At 38.9% G+C, this 19,506-nt stretch overlaps 1 protein-coding gene across 2 annotated transcripts in view; it reads left to right on the top strand.

Annotated features, from left to right (window-relative positions):
- Positions 1–19,506, top strand: part of THSD7B (thrombospondin type 1 domain containing 7B) — a 1,176,114-nt gene that overhangs the window by 1,131,913 nt on the left and 24,695 nt on the right. For both annotated transcript variants that reach the window (XM_082395801.1, XM_082395802.1), the window contains 3 exons: positions 1,152–1,267; positions 3,386–3,503; positions 18,588–18,733. In XM_082395801.1, the coding sequence (XP_082251927.1) occupies positions 1,152–1,267; positions 3,386–3,503; positions 18,588–18,733 (380 nt within the window). The remainder of the gene's footprint in view (positions 1–1,151; positions 1,268–3,385; positions 3,504–18,587; positions 18,734–19,506) is intronic.

Here is a 19,506-nt window from a genome sequence, read left to right as displayed (position 1 = left end):
GTAGTCACATTGATCTGCTCCCTGCCATTCCCTGCAGTGGCAGACACACGGAATGCCACAAAATGCGGAACCGGTTGTCTCAGCATCGAATTCAGTACTGACGACCAAATGGCCACATGCCTGCAGAGGCAAAACAATAGCCTCTTCCTGAAACTAACTCCCCACTGAGGACACAGCAGCACTACCGAGATTTCTCATGTAGAGAACCTCCTAGTGAATTCTGTGGGGCTGTCTGATTGTCTTTATAGGTGAACATTGACCTGGTGTATTTTCCCTTTTTCTTTAGTTAAAGGTCCTTCAGATCATTAGTTTTCGTAATAATTTTTGAGAAATACAATAAAATTTGTTTTACTGGAAGAGCATGTCTTTAAAATGCTGATTTTACTATACATGGCTTTGCTCTTCCTATTAAGCTCTTAGATCATCTACCAAATATGAAAAGTCTCCTTAGATAGGTTCTCACTGTATATGATCTAGGATCTTTTTTTTTTCCTACCCACAACAAAATAAGATTTTTTTTTAAAGAATTAGTTATGGGATGATTTATTCTAACTCCTGGTGTCCAGTTTGTAATACAATTAGCCAAATTTACAAAAGCTTCTCTCATGAGAGAATAATTTTCTTAAAATGAGAGTTCCTGAAATAATCCATATATCTTGCCCTCTTTCCCTTCTGGGGTACCTCTCTTGGCTCCACTGTACCAAATATACCAAATGATTTAGAAAATTATATTTATTCCTTGAAAACATCTTCAAGTTTACATCAAAGACTGGCATCATTTCTGGCTGTTGTTTTTTTTTTCCTCTCTCAATTATCCCCAGCAAATAGATGATTCCAAACTGGTTTTCCGTTACCCTTGTGCTTAGTGTTTCTCTTTTCCTACCTCAGCCAACTATGAGATGGTTTCTAAAAATGATTTGGTTCTTGACCTCAAGAAACCAAACTTAGGAAGGTAACTCACTTTGTTATTTGGTGATCTGATTCATTGTTTTTCAATAAAAGAATTGCAGGATGCTTTTAGAAGCCACTTGAAAGTGGTTTCAGGATTCTGTGCACACTCTCCTCCACCAATGCAGAGAATCAAAGGTGTGTTGTATTTTGCTCACATGGTCATAACTTTGAAACTCAGTGTGGTGACCCTATGCCTGTAGAGTGGAGCACGTGCCAGCTGAGTGAAAATGCAACCTGTGGGCAAGGCATCAGGACCCGCCTTCTGAGCTGTGTGCGCAGTGATGGCAAGCCTGTTAGTGTGGACCAATGTGAGCAGGTGAGTTGTGTATATTTGTATCCCACACCCATGGCTCTGTTTGTTTGTTTGTTTGTTTTTGAATATTGGTCTGCAACCTCCAAAATGCTTGATATAAATGACAGTCTGATTTCTTCTCATCACAGCTTAGGTTCAGTTAGAGTAGAGGTACTAGTATCATACAGTTACATCTCACTAGTTTGAACTCAGTTAAAATGACCAGGAAAGGTCATTTTGCATTGGGGAAATGGATTCATTAAAAATCTAGTTTTTTCCGTTATTTTAAAGAACTTATTTGCCAACAAACTATTGACATCAGGAGACTCTAATATTTAAATATGACTCTTTGTATCGGGCAAGTGATTCATTTGCCTAAATAGGAAACACTGTTCCTTGCATATAAGATGAATACTGACACTTGCTATTAGAATACTTTGCTAATTTGCTTAGCAAATGATTGCTAGGTAATTAGCACAGTTGCATTTTTCTTCTCAAAGTAGGTCAAAATGCCTGCCTACCAAGTTTCAAATTAGTGGCTTTTGAATTTTTGTAATTTTATTGTTCCCTTTTTTTCCCTATGACAAAATATGTGGAGTTTGGACAAAAACTGTAATCAAACCTGTTCCAAAAAAGTTGGCGTTTCCTTCCCAACGTATAAGTGAAATGCACGATGGGGGCAGTTTAATAGAAATAAAGATGCCCATATGCTGTCCCATTATAAGAATCACTAAAACAATCTTAGGAATAATTGGAAATAGGTGGGGCCAGTTAGCTCAGGTTTCCATGGAAACCAGCAAAATAATAGTTGTCCCATTTCTCCTTATGTAAGAAGAGTCCACAAGTGGAAATTAAAATCAGAACAAAACCCTCCTCACCGATCCTGATTTAACCTTGTTAAGTATTGCCATAACATCTCTTTAAACTAACAGTATCACCATGGACTAACACCACCCCTGAGACTAGACCATCTGAAATTGAACATCCCATTTAATGAAATGCTGAGACTGGCTAATACAGGGCAGAGTTCTGTCTACCAAGTGTCAGTGATTTATTTTAACATTTTGTTTAATTTCATCTCCCTCTCAAGATGTTGTCTGCTTCAAGAAAAATAAATCACCAATCTACAACAACTCCAAATAAGTGAAAATCTTACATTTAGTGTACATAATAAATCTTTGCTTTTGATACAATGAGCGATATAAACTATTCATTAATAGAAAAATCAGTTTCTCTGCTTCCTAAATTCCCATATATCCAGCAAATATTTAAAGAATGTTAAAGTCCCAAATTAACCTAACGAGAATACCTGTATATCTCAAATGGATCATAGATCCCATGTGGTCATTTCTATTTTGCCCACTTAGCAAGTAATCATGCTATAATCATTAATTTTACCTCAGTGTGGACATTGCTAATATTTAACTTGTATTGAGTGTTAGCATTTTCCCCAATCACACAGTGTGTGATTCCTAAAACAGAATTTTTTATTATTCTTTCTGTTTCTTGGATGATTTATTCTTTCACTAAGACCTCTTCTACCTTGGCCATTAGAAAGTGTGTAATTTTGCCTAGATGTGGATTTCAGAGAGGATAAGAGGAAAAGAAACAGTATCATCAACTTTTCCCTTGATTAAGACCATGATTACGTTTTTAGCCTAATTGGTCTTTTTTACAAACTTTAGATGGTTTGTAGATTTGAGTTTTATTCTTTTTCTATTTATTCTTTTAGCCTAGGTAGCTATTAGTTTGAGCTCTCTGTGTACTGTTGGCCCATCCAGAGGGCAAGGAGCCTAAATTTAACAGTGAGGCATCCTCCTGGTTCCTTGCTGGCTGAGTGACAGGACAGATCTCTGCGTCACATAACTGCCTGCTTTCCCGGTACCTTAACTGCCCATCTACTTCTAAAGTTGAGGACTTTATCCAAAAAAATTGGGGCTGACAAGTTTCTATTTCATGAATTAAGGACCATCATTTTCTAGGCTTGCCATCCGTTTCTACAAGCCAGGATATTTTTCCCCACAAAAATATAGAAAAGATTATTCTCATAGAATAGAGATTATTATCCCATAAAAGGATAGTGATTTGCTTTGATGTTGCTGTGAATTCTCCAGTACAATCACATTCCCTTCCCATCTGCAGCGTAACTTGGAGAAGCCCCAGAGGATGAGCCTGCGCTGCCTGGTGGAATGTGTGGTCAACTGTCAGCTCTCGGGGTGGACGGCTTGGACAGACTGCTCACAGACTTGTGGCCATGGAGGTATGTGGCTCCCCTGTGTTGGTTCCCACAGAACAATTTAGTTTTTAAGTATCTCTCCGTATGCCATAGCTTGACACACGGGATAAGGCACGTTGGCCAGCTGGACATCACATGAGGCTGACTCAGGAGAGCAGAGGGAACGAGCCTGGCCTCCTGTCAATCCTTTTTTCTTCTTTAATGTTTCTTTTTTGTTGTTGAAGTATAGTAGACTTACAATACTGTGCCAATCTCTGCTGTCAGCAAAGTGACTCAGTTATACACATATTAGACGTTCTTTTTTTTTAATATTCTTTTCCATTATGGTTTATCACAGGATATTGACTATAGTTCCCCGTGCTACACAGTAGGACCTTGTTGTTTATCCATCCTATATATTAGTTTACATCCGCTAACCCCAAACTCCCAGTCCTTCCCTCCCTCACACCCTTCCCCCTTGGCAACCAACCACAAGTCTGTTCTCTATGTCTGTAAGTCTGTTTCTGTTTCATAGATAGGTTCATTTGTGCCATATTTTAGATTCCAGATGGTATTTGTCTTTCTCTGTCTGACTTACTTCACTTAGCATGATAATCTCTAGTTGCATCCACGTTGCTGCAAATGGCATTATTTCATTCTTTTTTTATGGCTGAGTAGTTATCAGTCCTTTATAATGAGGCAGAGGGTGAAGAACTGGCCTCGTTAACAGTGGCAGACCCCAGAGGGGCCGCTGACCCCGTGGGACGGTGTTTAGTTTAAAGGCCCTAAGTTCAACCAATTCAAAAAATGTTGGCCTCTGTAGCTTTTAGAAGAAGATGTATCCTATAAGTAAAGTTAGTTCCTGTATCAGGTAAACACCCCCAGTCACAGTGGCTTCATATCATAGGTTAGAGACTAATTTTTCACTCACATAAAGGAAGGGGTAGTTTCTGCTTCACGAAGTCAACCAAGGACACAGCTTGATGGAGGCCCTACCGCTTAAACATAATCAAGTTTCTCTGGAGGGTGATATCCAGCTCATCCTGTGGAGGTTTTTATGGACCAGATTGGAAGTTGTGTATATCTCTACTATCTATATTCTATCGGATAAAATTTGGTTCCACTTCTCCAGCTCAGTGCAAGATAGCCCAGTAGGAAATGTAGTTTCTGGATGGCCGGTCGCTTCTTAGCAACAGTGTTATGGAGGAAACAGTTCCTGTGGAGGAAAGGGAGCATAAATCTTTGCTGAACAGATAGCTATTAATACTATAAGTTCCTGGGTAAATAATGAACAATGGCAAGGAATTCAGGAGGCAGCTGATAGTCGGGAGCTAGGCAAATGGCAACAGCAGATGGCACTCCAGCCATCAGGCTAAAGTAGGGACCAAGACATGTGTCCATGTAAAGAGAACAAGGAGAGCATAACAGGAAAGCACAGAGCTGTCGTTTAGGATAGGGTTCTCGTCCTGAAAAAGAGTTACAGTTTATCACAAGGTAAATGTCAGAAATTTGGAATAGGGACCTAGGGAAAATCCTGCTATATGGTTAGTCACTAAGTAGGGGAGGAAAAGGGAAGAAGAATTGTATGTTGGAGGAATCATGGAATCTGATGGGGAAAGGGGTTAAAAGACCTGGATCTGATCACCAAACAAAGATATTTGGAAGGAGGTTTTTAGAAGCTCTGTGACTGGACCACGGGAACTAGCATATGGGCTCATTTCTAAGCTATTCACAAATGAGCAGGCTGGGGCTATTGATAATTCTCTGCCTTAGTTGGGACTGTCTGAGGAGCAGACGCAGGATGTAGCAGGAAAAGGGGCTCACCTGTGAACTCAGCTCTAAGATCCTGGAGAGGGCAGAGCTGACAGCAGTACTCAGGATATGCCTTAGAGAAACGTAGCTGAGGAAGTTGAAATTTATTTCCACAGAGAGCATCACTCAAAATGAAAATCTGGGAATCACAATGTCCAGAAATAACAGCATGCCATTTCCTGCACAACTGAGAGCCTGCAAAGCACCTCAGGAAACCAAATGGCAAATCTTAGGACCAAGATTTCAGTGATTGATTGACCTATATTAGTTTCTCAAATATTCTGATTGGCAGCATGTATAGTTTCCAGCTGGGCATCAACTTTAAAGTTGGGTAAATCGAGTTTCAAATTGCAGCTCTTTAGGCAAATGACTTACTCTGAGTCTCAGCTTCTTCATCTCTAAAACGGAATTCATGCACATGTTAGAGGCTTTGTTTTGGGTTTGAGAATTAAATGCTATGAAGTATATGTAGGCATCTAGCACAGTACCTGACACAGCATGGGTGTTTATTATGTGTTAATTTCCATCTCCACCTTCCTACACACCAGCAGTAAAGAGTGTTATCAGAGACTCCCTAGGATCTTTTAAAGATTATCCCATAGACTCAGTTGCTCTCATTGTCCACTCTCACATCTCATCCTTTTACCCCACTCAAAGTCCATCCATTAAAATCACAGTCTAAGTAATATTTTGAAAATGCAAATCCGAACAGTTGTTTTCCTATTGACTTAAGAGTCATTTATCCATTAAACAAATACTAATGTGCCAGTCATAGTACAGTGTGTTGGACATGAAGCAGTGAGGGGGGAAAAAAGACAATTTCCCTCTTCTCATGGCACTTACAATCTAGTTGAGGGACAACACACAGTAAACAAATAGGTAATATTACATGTAGATGAGTTCATTAAACTAGAGGTGTTATTTGCATTAGTGATGTGAATAACTGGTTGCTTCCCTGTCCAGAGTGAGCTACCCTGGTTATCCCACAGCCAGAAGCACTGCAGTCTTGTCTTCATGGGCCTCTGCTAGGAGGTGTGACTCTCCTACAGCTATGAGAACAGCCGTAAAGGGTAGCATGGAAAAGTAGAGAAAGGATGAAGTCCTGTATTGTGAGCATGGCCCACGAGGACCTGCAGGATCTCCCCCATGCCCGCCTCTGTATCCCCATCACCCTCCACTATCATGTTGGATCTCTCTGCTGTGATACAGTATATTTCAGTCACGATCTTGAGTGTATGCTTCCTTCCACCTTGGTTCCTTGCTCCCGTGGAATATCTCACCATCACCCCCACTATCACCTTCTAATACTTTAATTATGTATAAATTGAATCAATTTTTTTTACAATTTTTATTTTGTCATCATGTCAATGTAGATATATTACAATGAACATTTACAATGTTTCAAATGGCATTTTTAAAAAATATTTATTTATTTATTTATTTATTTATTTAGTCTGCACCAGGTCATAGTTGCGGCACACGGGATCTTTGTTGCGGCATGCATGCGGGATCTAGTTCCCCAACCGGGGATTGGGAGTGTGGAGTCTTACCCACTGGACCACCAGGGAAGTCCCTGAATCAATTTTATTATCTGTCTGTCTAAGGAATCAATGACCTTGTTTGGGTTCTTCCTGGGTGAATCCCTCTAGTTCCCATGAAGCACAGTACCTGGCACATGGGGGGAAATCTCAGCTAACGTTTGTCACTGCCCAGGTGGTTCTGGACTATAGGGGAAAGTTTGAAGGGGAAAAGCTTGCAGACTGGATCGTAAGCCCAAAGGCAGCCAACCCCTGCCAGTGGCTATTTTCCTCTCCCTCTAATTAAACTCATAAGTCTTGAGCATCATCACTCAAGAATGTGTTCAATGCAAGGAGACAGAAGATTTGTTTATCATTATTTTTGCCCCAAATATCCTAATTCTGCCACTGTACAAAGTCAGTGAAATGTAACAGATCTCCATGTTATGCTAATACACTACCTTTGAAACTAGGAACCCCAATTGTAAGTTTAGTATTATAAAATATGACTTTAATTTTTCAAGCAGTTCTGTTAGTGCTGTGGACTCATCAGACCTTGTTAGTCTACTTGAAAAACAAAAACAAACAAGGAAAAATACTTTCCAAATCTGAATCCCACTATTAGAGATTTCTAGGCAATTAGAGTTTGAACTTAAATTCACCTTTTCTAATCCTTAGAATAATAAACAAAGACAAACGATCGAAAATTTCCTAAGGAAAGTCATTGTGTGACCTAAGGCACAGAAGGACTAAGGAAGGGGTGTTAACTACGAGGAGAAATCGAATTGTGTAAAGCACTTGGGAGTCATTTGATAGTTTCCATTGGCACATAAATATAGCACTAGATATAAATCACCTCTAGCTAGCTTCTAAGGGTCTGCTAGGATAACTTCTTGAGAATCCTTTCTTGACCTTTAGATGCCTTGATCTCCTGAATTAAGATGTAATAATGCCTTTTAAAAAATATTCCATAATCCTGATATTTGGCAAACCTTCCAGGAATCTAAATGTATATGTATTCCATTTTTCCTTTATTTATTCAAGCAGGATTTATAAAGTTTACATCTATTGTCCTTATCCTGACACCTACTGGTGTACTCTTTTATTGTCAAAAGTGGCAGTGCAGAAAATAAATTATATGGTGATTCTGCTATTTTGACTTCTATTCTTGAAGTCAGGGCTGTAGAGAAGTTTACTCATATATTTCACAAATACTTACTGGAAGTTTCCCCAGAGCCAGGCATTCTCCCAGGAGCTGAGGATACAGCATGTATAGAAAGGATAAGATCCCAGGGAAACAAAGTCCCCTGACTTCATAAAACTAATGTTCTAGTGGAAAACTAGATGGTGATGACAAGACAGGGAGACGGCAAGTAAACAAGTGAATATACACAAAAGTAACAGACACTGATGAGTGCTGTGTTGAAACAAAAAACAAGTTATGTGATGGAGAATAACAAGTGTCTTGCAGGGGAGTGAGGGATGCGGGAAGAGAGGCCACTGAGGAGGTGATGTTTATGTCAGAATTGAATGACAAGGTGCCGTAGTTCTTGTAACTGGTGTTTTCTTTACTAGGCTTCTCAGGGTTCAATCTCACAGGCATTTTATGACTACCTGTTGCATTCAAGGCTCTATATCAGGACCTACAAACAAAAATATAAAAAGGAATATTTTTAAATTATATTTGTGCCCAATCTTAATCTTTAAAAAAATAAATAAAATGAACAGTACAAAGAATAGGACACATAGCCCTTGAATTTTTAGGCAGCTACCGTCAGGACACTGCTGAGACAGCCTTTGTGGTTCGGTTCTATTCTATTCTATTCTATTCTATTCTATTCTATTCTATTCTATTCTATTCTATTCTATTCTATTCTACCAGCCCTCAAACTATCAATACTTCCATATTCCAGCCTTCCAGCTCCAATCTTCCAGCACCGCTCTTTTCTGATCACCAGCCCCCTGGCAGATAGTACTGTTTCCAAAATGAGACAACTCTGCATTTAAATCATGCCTTAATCCTCATGCAGCACAAGCTAAAAGTAACAAACAAACAGCAAATAATCAAATGCAGCAATATATGGCACAGATGAACTTGTTTCTTAAAAGAGACCAAACTCTGGCGCTGAAAAGTTTGGAAACTACCACTGAAAAAAATCTGCGCCTTGTCTCTTCTAAAACGGTGTGCCCGCAGCTGTCTTTTTTTTTTTTTTCAATAATCACTTTATTTTATTTTTTCCAATTCAAAATATATTTATTTAGGGCCTTTCCATAGTTTATTTTAATATAAGTTTGCCACCTTTTATTATTCTTTATTTTTTTAACATCTTTAATGGAGTATAATTGCTTTACAATGGTGTGTTAGCCTCCGCTTTACAACAAAGTGAATCAGCTATACACACACACATATCCCCATATCTCTTCCCTCTTCCGTCTCCCTCCCACCCTCCCTATCTCACCCCTCTAGGTGGTCACAGGCACCAAGTTGATCTCCCTGTGCTATGCGGCCCGCAGCTGTCTTTCGTACTAGCCGCTTTCTTTTTTCCAAGTGGTGACGGCAATGGGGCAGGGTCCACAAGAGGAGACAGAGTTTATTTAGTCACATGAAAGTGCGCAAGCAAGTTGCACGGGAGTCTGACTTCAGCACCTGCGGCTCTCCGCTGACTTCTTTATCAAAAGCAAAATGCACACCGTTGTCTCCGTTTAGGAAGTCACTGGGCTGTCAGGCAAATCCTGGCGAGCTGGGTATCTTGGATGCTTCCGCCATAGCCACACTTCCCCATCGAACCCACAGAACTACATTGATCTGAGGGGAAGCTTTGAAATGAGCTCTTCTTTATTACCAAGCGTCTGGATTGTCTCTTTAATGTACACCTGATGCTCGGCATATACTTTCTAATTGTGTTAAAGATTTCAAGGTTAGAACAGCCTGAATCCAATTTATTTCACGTTAAAGAGAGACTGATTCTAGACTTCCACTAAGGGATCTTTTTAGATAGATTTCAAAGATCAAAGCATGTAATAGAAGAGCTTAATATTTGGATTAGTCATGATCTTCGTCTGTTGAATTTTCATCAGTTCAGTGGAATGTAGAACTCCCTAACTTTAGCATATCATGAATTATTCAAGCGATAACGTTCCAAGAAGGTTATTAATCCCAGATTATGATTTGTTCCTCTTTCATATTTTTTAATTCAGGGTGTATGAGTTTATAATATTTTTCTATACTATGTAATCCAGCCTGCCTCTTGTGTTTCACAGATGGCATATGATTTTTCTGTCCACTCTAGTCCATAATGAAAAAAATAATTTTGTATTAACTCCAAAGCACCACAAGTTTGTGCTTTCCAGCTTTTTTTTCTTTCTTTCTTTTTTTTTTTTTTTTTTTTTTTTAATGAAACTCTCTAGGAGTTAAGCCAGCATTTTTATTTTTATTTATTTATTTTTGGCTGTGTTGGGTCTTCGTTTCTGTGTGAGGGCTTTCTCCAGTTGCGGCAAGCGGGGCCACTCTTCATTGCAGTGCGCGGGCCTTTCACCGTCACGGCCTCTCTTGTTGCGGAGCACAGGCTCCAGTCGCGCAGGCTCAGTAGTTGTGGCTCACAGGCCTAGTTGCTCCGTGGCATGTGGGATGTGGGATCTTCCCAGACCAGGGCTCGAACCCGTGTCCCCTGCATTGGCAGGCAGATTCTCAACCACTGCGCCACCAGGGAAGCCCGTCTTTTTCTTTTTGTTTGAAGATTTTAAAAGGCAAGCCAGTAACCTTCAGTTTGTGTCTGAATAAAACATGATCAGTGTCATATCCTTGATCACACACAGTCCAATAGTTATAACAGCTCAAACTTATTGACTATATCAAGTAATTAGTTCCTATGACAAAGAACAAGCAGCTAAATTATAGAATGGGAAAAAAGAAAGACTAGAGAAGAATATCCAGTTTTAAAGCTGGCTTTTTCAATGGCCAGTTGTAAGACTGAGCCAGCCTTTGCAGAATTCACTTCCACTATTTTTTATCAGTAAAAAGACGAAATATTAGAATAATTACTTTTTAATATCTATTGGTCAAAGGCACAATTATTGGTACCAGGAGTATTTTAGCTCTTTACAAGAGTACTATGAAATTATAGGCATAACTTTACAGGTATGGTGACAGGCAATTAAGTAACCTCAAGGTCACGCAGCTTGTCTGTTGTAGAGGAAAGATTTGAACCCAAGTTCAGGTGTCTTCTAAGCCCCATTTTCTCCACTGTGCCCCTTTACATCTGACACTGTATATGTAAATGTTCATGTTATGTACTTGGTCGTGGGTTGGGTACTATGTCACTTTATAAAAATTCTCATAATTTATAAGTGTATTTAAGAATAAGCAGAGGAAATGGATCTCAGATTGGAACACAAAGGGCAGTGAGGGCTTTAAGTCTCTCTGAATTTTAAGCCTCCTAAATGTATACTTGTCTCATAATTAGCAGTGTTGCATATTATTATCTCTTCCATCTAATTGGGATATAGCTGCAGGGAGCCAGTGTTCCAGATAGGGAGACTGATAGAATAGCTCCAGGATTGCTAAAATCACTCTCTGTGACTTTGTCATCTTGCATCCCATGGAGAGAGCCTCATTGGGGGTATTTCTGCTGTATACTTACAGTGGTCTATCAAGTTTTAATACCTCTTAATGGGTCTGAAATGTGATTGTTGGGAATAGAACTGAAAATAAGCAGCTAGAATGCATACGCACTATCACAGAGAAATCTGGAGCTCTATCTCCAAGCAAAGGCAACGGTGCCTAATCTTCTGCCTTTAAAAGACCTATCTCACTCCCGTGATACCATGGTCTATCTTGGCCTCTAAAACTGTGGTCTTGTTATTTCCTTACTTTGCTAACCCCACCCCCAAATAGATGGTCATGGCTGGGCTCATCTATTTTACTCTGAAAAACTTATGGACTCTTTGCCTTGCCTAACTTGAGTGTTCTCTAGGATGAAAGGTGTCTGGATGCCTGAAGCCATTTTTAGACAAGCCAAGGAGTCCCCTCTATAGGGGAAACCCATGGACTGTAGCTCTGCATGCAGAATCATTACTGCACCTTCCATCTTCGGCAATGCCAAACATATGCTGAAGATCTATCTTTAGGCTGCAGATCAAGATCGTAGTTTTTCTCCACTCTGTTATATTAGAAAATAACCTTGATCCCAAATCCATGTCAATCCATGCTCTATATTTAAAACAAACTTGGCACTTAAAAAATAAACTTGGATAAAAATTCCAGATGATGTGTGTTAAAAGAAGTAAAAAAACAGATGTCCAGCATAAAGAACTGCATGAAATTAACTGAGCATTGTATAGACAATCTAATTTCCTTCTGCTTTCAGAAATTTACGCTGACAAGTACCCAAAAGCAAATAAAGAGTTATCACAGAGTAAGGTGTTAATATCATAATTGTAAGTAGTTTCTTCTAAAGGAAAATATGAAATGTATGAATACAGGTAACCCATTTATGGCAGAGGGGAGACCTAAGTGTACTTCTCAAACTTGTTCAAGTCGCCTAATGACCTCAGCATAGCATCTGATACCTGACTTGGACCAGGTGAGATCTGTCGGAAAGCAGATGCTTTTGGAGTAAGACCAATTTTTGTTCCCATCCTTCTAGCTGTGTGACTTTGCAAAAATTATTTAATTTCTCTGGGCTTCAGTTTATCACATAGGAAATGAGACTGGGACTCTTGTTGAAGTGATAGATTTGAGGCGGGTGGGGAGAACAGGTGCTCTCAGGGGAAAGAAAGCAAAGAAAGCAGGATAAGGAAGGGAACAGAACTAAGCAAGAATAGGCTATATCGTCTCTATATCCTAGAACATTGTATTCACTCAGTTAATTTAGACCCTCCCTCCATAATGAGGAAGACTTTTATAATGACAAAAGGTATTATACAATAAATTGCCTTAACCACAGAGACATATGTGATTAAAATTGATTAACAGACTGACCTGAGCAGCTATTAACGAGGTGGTTGTTAGTATCCCTTTGCTTCTTTCTTCATTTATTTTGTAATCTGCTCGTATCTTCAACTGACTAATACTAGGTAACAGCCACCAAAAGCTTAAGAATAAATTCAAAGTAGCAAATACTTAAAAGTGGAAACATTTTATTCAGTAACCTAATTTTTTGGTGCATATCCGGAAGGACCATCATCACTTTGAGGTTAGTGACACTGAACATCGTCCTCTGTGGTGTAGGTTGGCCCGCCCTTACAGATGTCAGCTCAGGAAGACCATTCCCTGCCAGCGGTTGTGCACATGACTTGAGAATTTAACTCATGTTAAAAAAAACAGTTCCCAGGTGGAAAGCAAACCAGTAATAGTAATATTCAAATAACATTCTATAAGCTCAAAGTGACTTCATATACTACTGTCTTTGTATTTACATGGCTACAGTACGTTGGAGTTTATAGGTATGTTCATATAAATTGCTCCGATATTTTATTTTATTTTATTTTATTTTTTTTTAAACTTTGTATCTTTTTTTTTTTAAGTATTTGTTTATTTATTTATTTATGGCTGTGTTGGGTCTTCGTTTCTGTGCGAGGGCTTTCTCTAGTTGTGGCAAGCGGGGGCCACTCTTCATCGCGGTGCGCAGGCCTCTCACTATCGCGGCCTCTCTTGTTGCGGAGCACAGGCTCCAGACACGCAGGCTCAGTAATTGTGGCTCACGGGCCCAGCTGCTCCGCGGCATGTGGGATCTTCCCAGACCAGGGCTCGAACCCGTGTCCCCTGCATTGGCAGGCAGATTCTCAACCACTGCGCCACCAGGGAAGCCCCCGATATTTTATTTAATGAACTATTTAAGATTAAACAGGTATGTTCTTCATTGCTCTATTCTTCTATTTCCTTTTCCAATTTCCCATTCAAACGTACTTTGCATTGTGTGCCTGGGTCGTATTCAAATTGTCCAGAGCTATCAAAACCATGATTTTCAGTTAATTCAATGAGCATCTGTCAGGGCCACAGAAGAACCATTGTGAGGAGCCTATCACTGTAACAGTGTTGGTGGCTGGCTCCCTGGATCTGAAAGTATGGTCAGAACAGAGAAGCATCGTGTTTGACTCCATCTCTTTTTTATGAATGTATACATTGACAAATACGTAACGAGTTTTAAGGGGGTTTTTTACTGCTTAAAATTTCCCACATCCCCTTTGTCAGTGGAGCCTCAGATTGAAGCCTGACTGCTGCTGAGTTCAGTGGGAGTGTGATCTGGTCCAATACGCTTTAAACCTGTATGCAGATACCAGTATTGGCCTTTCTTTGCGGGGGGGGGGGGGGGTGTTACAACTAGTGTGCCCCGCTATCTATTTTCTTCTGGAAGTCTTACCATGCAATCCTTTTTCCTTCATTGCCAGAAATTATTGCTAATTTAGCAGTAGGCCTAGTATCGCTGTTGCTTATAATGAGTTCCCAATATTCCTAAAGGGAGGGGAGGAAAAGTTTCAGAGAGAATTGCTAGCAAACTTAACCTACTGTAATCTGGGTCTTTATTCAAGTGGAAACATTTTGGAGCTAGTGCTTTTCTCTCTTTTATAGCCTGAAGTGCAGATGAATAAGAGGATCAGTTTCTTTATCTCATCGGTATTACCCATTAAACATATTGTCTATATCAACTATTGAATTCAAGTTTCAAATAGATTCATAAACCCAAACAAGAGTTGTCTGGAGAGTGTCCAAGAAATTTCACTTATTCTCAGATTGGAAGCATGAGGATGTGGATGGCAGCCGCCTTCACTCCTACTCTGAGGGCAGAAGGAGTGTAGGCTAGGGTGTAAGAGGTTGGGTGGGACCAGGCTAAATCATTATGGCCTTCGTAGCTGTGTGCATTTAATGTTAAAAAGCCCAATAGAATCCAAGTAGCATGCTTTATATACCCATTACAGGTTTGTTCCAGGGCCAGGTCTAGGAATTGATATCAAATAGTAGTTGTCAAAATAAATGATTAAAAATATTAAGATTTAGCCAGCACCTACTCTATTTTAGTTATGTTGTAAGCTAGTTCATATATGGTATTTTTAAATTCATATACAACATGAGATTAGTCAAGGAGTCCTCATCATCTCAGTATTCTTCGCCTGAATCAGCATAATTGTGAGATCTATAGGAAGCAGAACCCCTTATACTATCAAAATATTCGCTGTTGAACTGACCACTTATAAAGCCGTCCCCCAGTCAACGAGTCTCCTGGATTAATGCACATGCCCTGTCATTGCATCAAGGTATTTGTTGGTCCATCTCTAGCTGCAAATGGAATGTGTACCCACAAAAAAGGGGCATAAAATGGAGCAATCTGTACACCAAAGATTAAGGGGAGCTCTTGAGAAAATTGATGAAAAGTGACTCAAATAACAAAGATTCTATGATCAAACTGCGAAAGCCAGTCACAATAGAATAAAACTTTCATAGGGTCATCATGAAATTATATAAAAAATATCAATGGTTGATTTATTCTTTGTCCTAATAATAACTGCATAGTTGCAATTACCTGCATGGTAGTTGATATTAGATAAAATAAACCCACTTGCATACTTTTTAGTTGCAGAAAAAGTCCCATTTAGACATTTTTCATTATTTATTAAAAATAATTTAATTCCTATTTGAAATACATTCATTTTTAATGAATTTTTCCCCATTTTTTCCCCAGCATGAATTATCCTCAGATAATAAGGACTCTCCGTATACTTAATTTTATTTTACAGGAGAGGAAATTTATGCTCAGAGGAGTTAAAGTACTTTCATACAGTCACATCATTTACTAGCTGTTAATTTGAGAGAACTGTTTCCAACTAGAGAATTTTGATGCCAAGTCCAGGTTTCTTTGCACCATACATCAGCTATTTTAAAATGTTCTTTTTCTCATATTCTATCAGATCATAATTTTAAATATCTTTCATTTGGCCACACCCTCCCCTGCTTTCTCTCTCTCATGAAAAACCACTATCACAAAACAATTCCTTAAGTCTCCTGCCGTTAGAGGTCCCTTTTATAATAGAATAATTACTGCCGAGAGATAGGTGCAAGGTTGAATATTACATCCAGTGTGATGTTTAGAATTCCAGGGACCACTGGAAATGGTGGGCCTCCTTGTCTATACCATCTGTATTCCATGTAGCTAGATTTTATATTAACAACTTCAGGAATTGTGGGGAAAGTGCCTAATTTAAGGGATACTTTCTCTGATTATTTAATTTATACAACCAAATACCCCTGACTTAGAAAAAGGAACTTATTAAAAGATATCAAGTACCCCAAAGAAACTTGAGGTGCAGTAGGTACCTTTTATACTGTCGTGCCTTGATTAGCAATATTTTTCTTATGAACTTTAATATTAGCCAATTAAACATGATAATATACTTCAAAATGTAGAATTATTATATGCTTCTTGGTAGTAGTTGGCATTGTTTGAAAATCGTATCTTGGTGTTTGGATAGCAAAAGGCAGAGAAATCATATGGCTGTGCTTTCAATGAGCGGTTGTAAGACTTCATTATTTCAAAAAGTAACAGCATCATTTTTTTTTCCATTGACTTCATTAGGTTCCCCCCACCTTGATGTCCAGCAGAAAATATCTGTCACTTTAATGGAAATAAATAAAATAGTCCTAAAGTAATGGCCATGATGCATGCCATCAATTCAAGAACAAGCTTGAAGTTATTTGGTTTTAATGAAATGGAAGCTCTTTAGCTGTGATAAAGGTGATACTACATTGTCATTATTCTTACAAAGATGGATAGAGAACAGAGTGCAATGATAATGACATTAGGGTAATAGATACTTAGTTCAAGAGGATAAACATAAAGATTATCATAAAACTGAAGAGTATTTAAACAAGAATTAATGTGAAATCTTGAGCCAAATGTGTTCATCAAGCAAGGACAATGTTTCATATGAATAAGGTGATGTCCAACCTGTAAGATTTGATTTGAGTGATGCTGGGAAGGAACATCTGTCCAAAGCATTTGTTCTTCTCAGTGCCTACGGAGGCAGAATGGGTAGATTCTGTTATTTGCAAAGCCTATGTTACCTATAATATGGAAAAATAATAGAATTTCCCTCCAGGGTTGTTATGATTATTCAGTGAGTCAGTATATTTAAAGTATTTAGAAAATTGCTTAGCACACGGTATCTGCCAAATAATTACGGTGATCTATCATCACACATTTTCAGATACCAGATAATATCATATAGACAAGTTATGAAAGTATGAATTAAACAAATATTCAATTAGTGCTTAATATATATGGAGTACCATGTTAGGGACAGAATCCCAGGCCTCAAGGAATTTAGAATCCAATGATTAGAACTTCCTAGTTTTCCTCAAGGGTCTTCTCAGAGAGAATTAGTTTACCACCAAATCTATGATAATATTCTGGTGGCCACTAAGAGGTCTAGTGCACTGAAGGTGTGAGTTACCCTTACTTCTCCCTGAACTTGAGGGCATCTGGGAATTCTTAGCCAAGGTTTTCAAGTGAATCCTATGCAGAAGTGAAGTCATTACTCTCTTTCCATTTCTCTTAAGAGGTAAATGTAAAATCTTTGACATCGACTAAAAGACCCCACTTTTAATAGCTTTAACAGTATTCCCTCAACCTGTTCTCTTCGTAGCTCTTTCTGTCCGGCCACACTGGCCTGTCAGGTCCTCAAACCTGTTCTGCTCCTTCAGATTTCTGCTTAAAGCTCAACTGCTCAACTGCTTCCTTCCCAGACTGGGCGGCATCCCCATAACATGCTCTCATAGAACCTTCTGTTTTTCCTTGAACATTTATCACAAATACAATGACATAATTAACTTTATAACACCAATGGAAGGGCATGGATTCACAGATAATTCACAGATAGCTAACAGTAATGAAACTATATGCACATCATACCTCATCAGTGAAAAAGGAGTAAGGACAAGAGGGAGTAGGAGGGAGAGCAAGAGAGAGAAACAAAGACATTTAAGTTCCATCCACTCTTCCACTTAATGGGCTTATGACCTGATGCCTAGGAGTGGGTATAAGATGACATGGGAGCCCTACTCTTTCTTGAGCTATTCTTATTAACCAATTTCCTTTCATTAGGAAATGGAGTACCAGCATTTGAACATATGCGTTTCAAACAACATGGCTTCTTCACACAAGTCAACAATATTATCTTGTTCTCAGTGAAAAAAGAAATTGGTCCTAAAATCTAGGAAAATTGGCTATGTTGAATTAATGGAGAGACACTATTGGAACCCCAGGGTGGCACCTTCATAGGGAATTTTCTAGGGTAATTTGGATTATATGCAATTTTTACCTTTCTGATTTAGAACCTAACAAAGAAGATACAACTCTATTTTTGTTTAATATTTGTAATCCTAGCATAGAATATAAGGTCTGTGAAGGTAGAAGGTACATCTGGCGTTTTCATCACTATATCCCTAGCACAAGGCAGGATGCTTGGATTATTTTAAAGCTTAATAAATAAATATTTGTTAACTGAATTAACATTCAGCCAGTGTGTATGGGGATCAGTCTATTTGGCAACAATACAGAGTTTGGACTTAAGCTGGCTAAAGTAGAAGACAGACAGAATTTCAGATCCTTAAGCATTATGCAGACCTTAGATAACCTGTGTCTCCATAGAAACCTAAATTAAAATGGCAGAAAAACTGAAACCTGGACATGACAAAGTTCAGTGTGTTTTAATGAAGCCTTTTGTATGTAAGGCAACATTCTGTCCTTTAATTCCCTTTCCAAGCCAAACTCTAAGGGAAAAGCTGACATCTTCCTTATCGTTTTAGGTCGAATGAGCCGGACTCGATTTATCATTATGCCAACCCAAGGAGACGGACGGCCATGCCCCACAGAGCTTACCCAGCAGAAAACCTGCCCAGTGACCCCCTGCTACAGCTGGGTCCTCAGCAACTGGTCTGCATGTAAATTGGAGGTAGGTCATGGAATGACAGAGAAATGCTTCTCAGTATGTCCAAAGCACTTGTCTAGTCAAACCTATGTGCTGATGGAACAAATTTCACAATACCAGGGGCCTGGCATGGTGTATTTTTATGTAATGGAGAACATGGAAAAAAGAACCAAATGACTTAACCTCATACAGAGTGATATTGCTAGGAAAATAAATAGCCATTCATTAGGCACTATTTATAATAAGCTGGGTCAGGGGACTTCCAATCTCTTTGGCATCCTCAAAAATTCTCTATCTTCTTGGCTTGCTGGAAATATCAAAGCATTATGCAATTAGGCAAAACCCTGATGCTATGGAAATGCACGGCTTGCTGTAGACTGTATTTCTTAAAAAAGCACTTTTAGGCTTAGACAAAATCTTGCATGTGGGCAGAAAACCAAAAGCGTATGAAAGTTATATTTTAACATTATTACACGAACCAAGGTTACTACATTTTCCTCAATGATTGCTTTTTATTGACCTGAAATATAAACGCCTAGTAACATCATAATATATCACATATCCAGAACTTTTGCTGGGTCAGCAAAGATCCTCTACGGCATTTTCTCTCTGGCTTCTTGTGTAAGAAAAAGCACGTTGATTTTCTCTATTTTCTTATTTTGCTAGTTTATCCTTCAGTTCATATTCCAAAGCAGATTTTAATTAGGTAACAATAATTTTGATTATGCATTAAGAAATCTGCAGAGTATGCTCATGGAGATGTTTAGTGTTCCTGTCAGGATGACACTGTCATGCAG

Source organism: Balaenoptera borealis (genome assembly GCF_965194805.1).
Source record: "Balaenoptera borealis genome assembly, chromosome: 6".
In the NCBI taxonomy this organism is placed as follows: Eukaryota; Metazoa; Chordata; class Mammalia; order Artiodactyla; family Balaenopteridae; genus Balaenoptera; species Balaenoptera borealis.
This window is presented reverse-complemented; position numbering and strand designations above follow the sequence as displayed.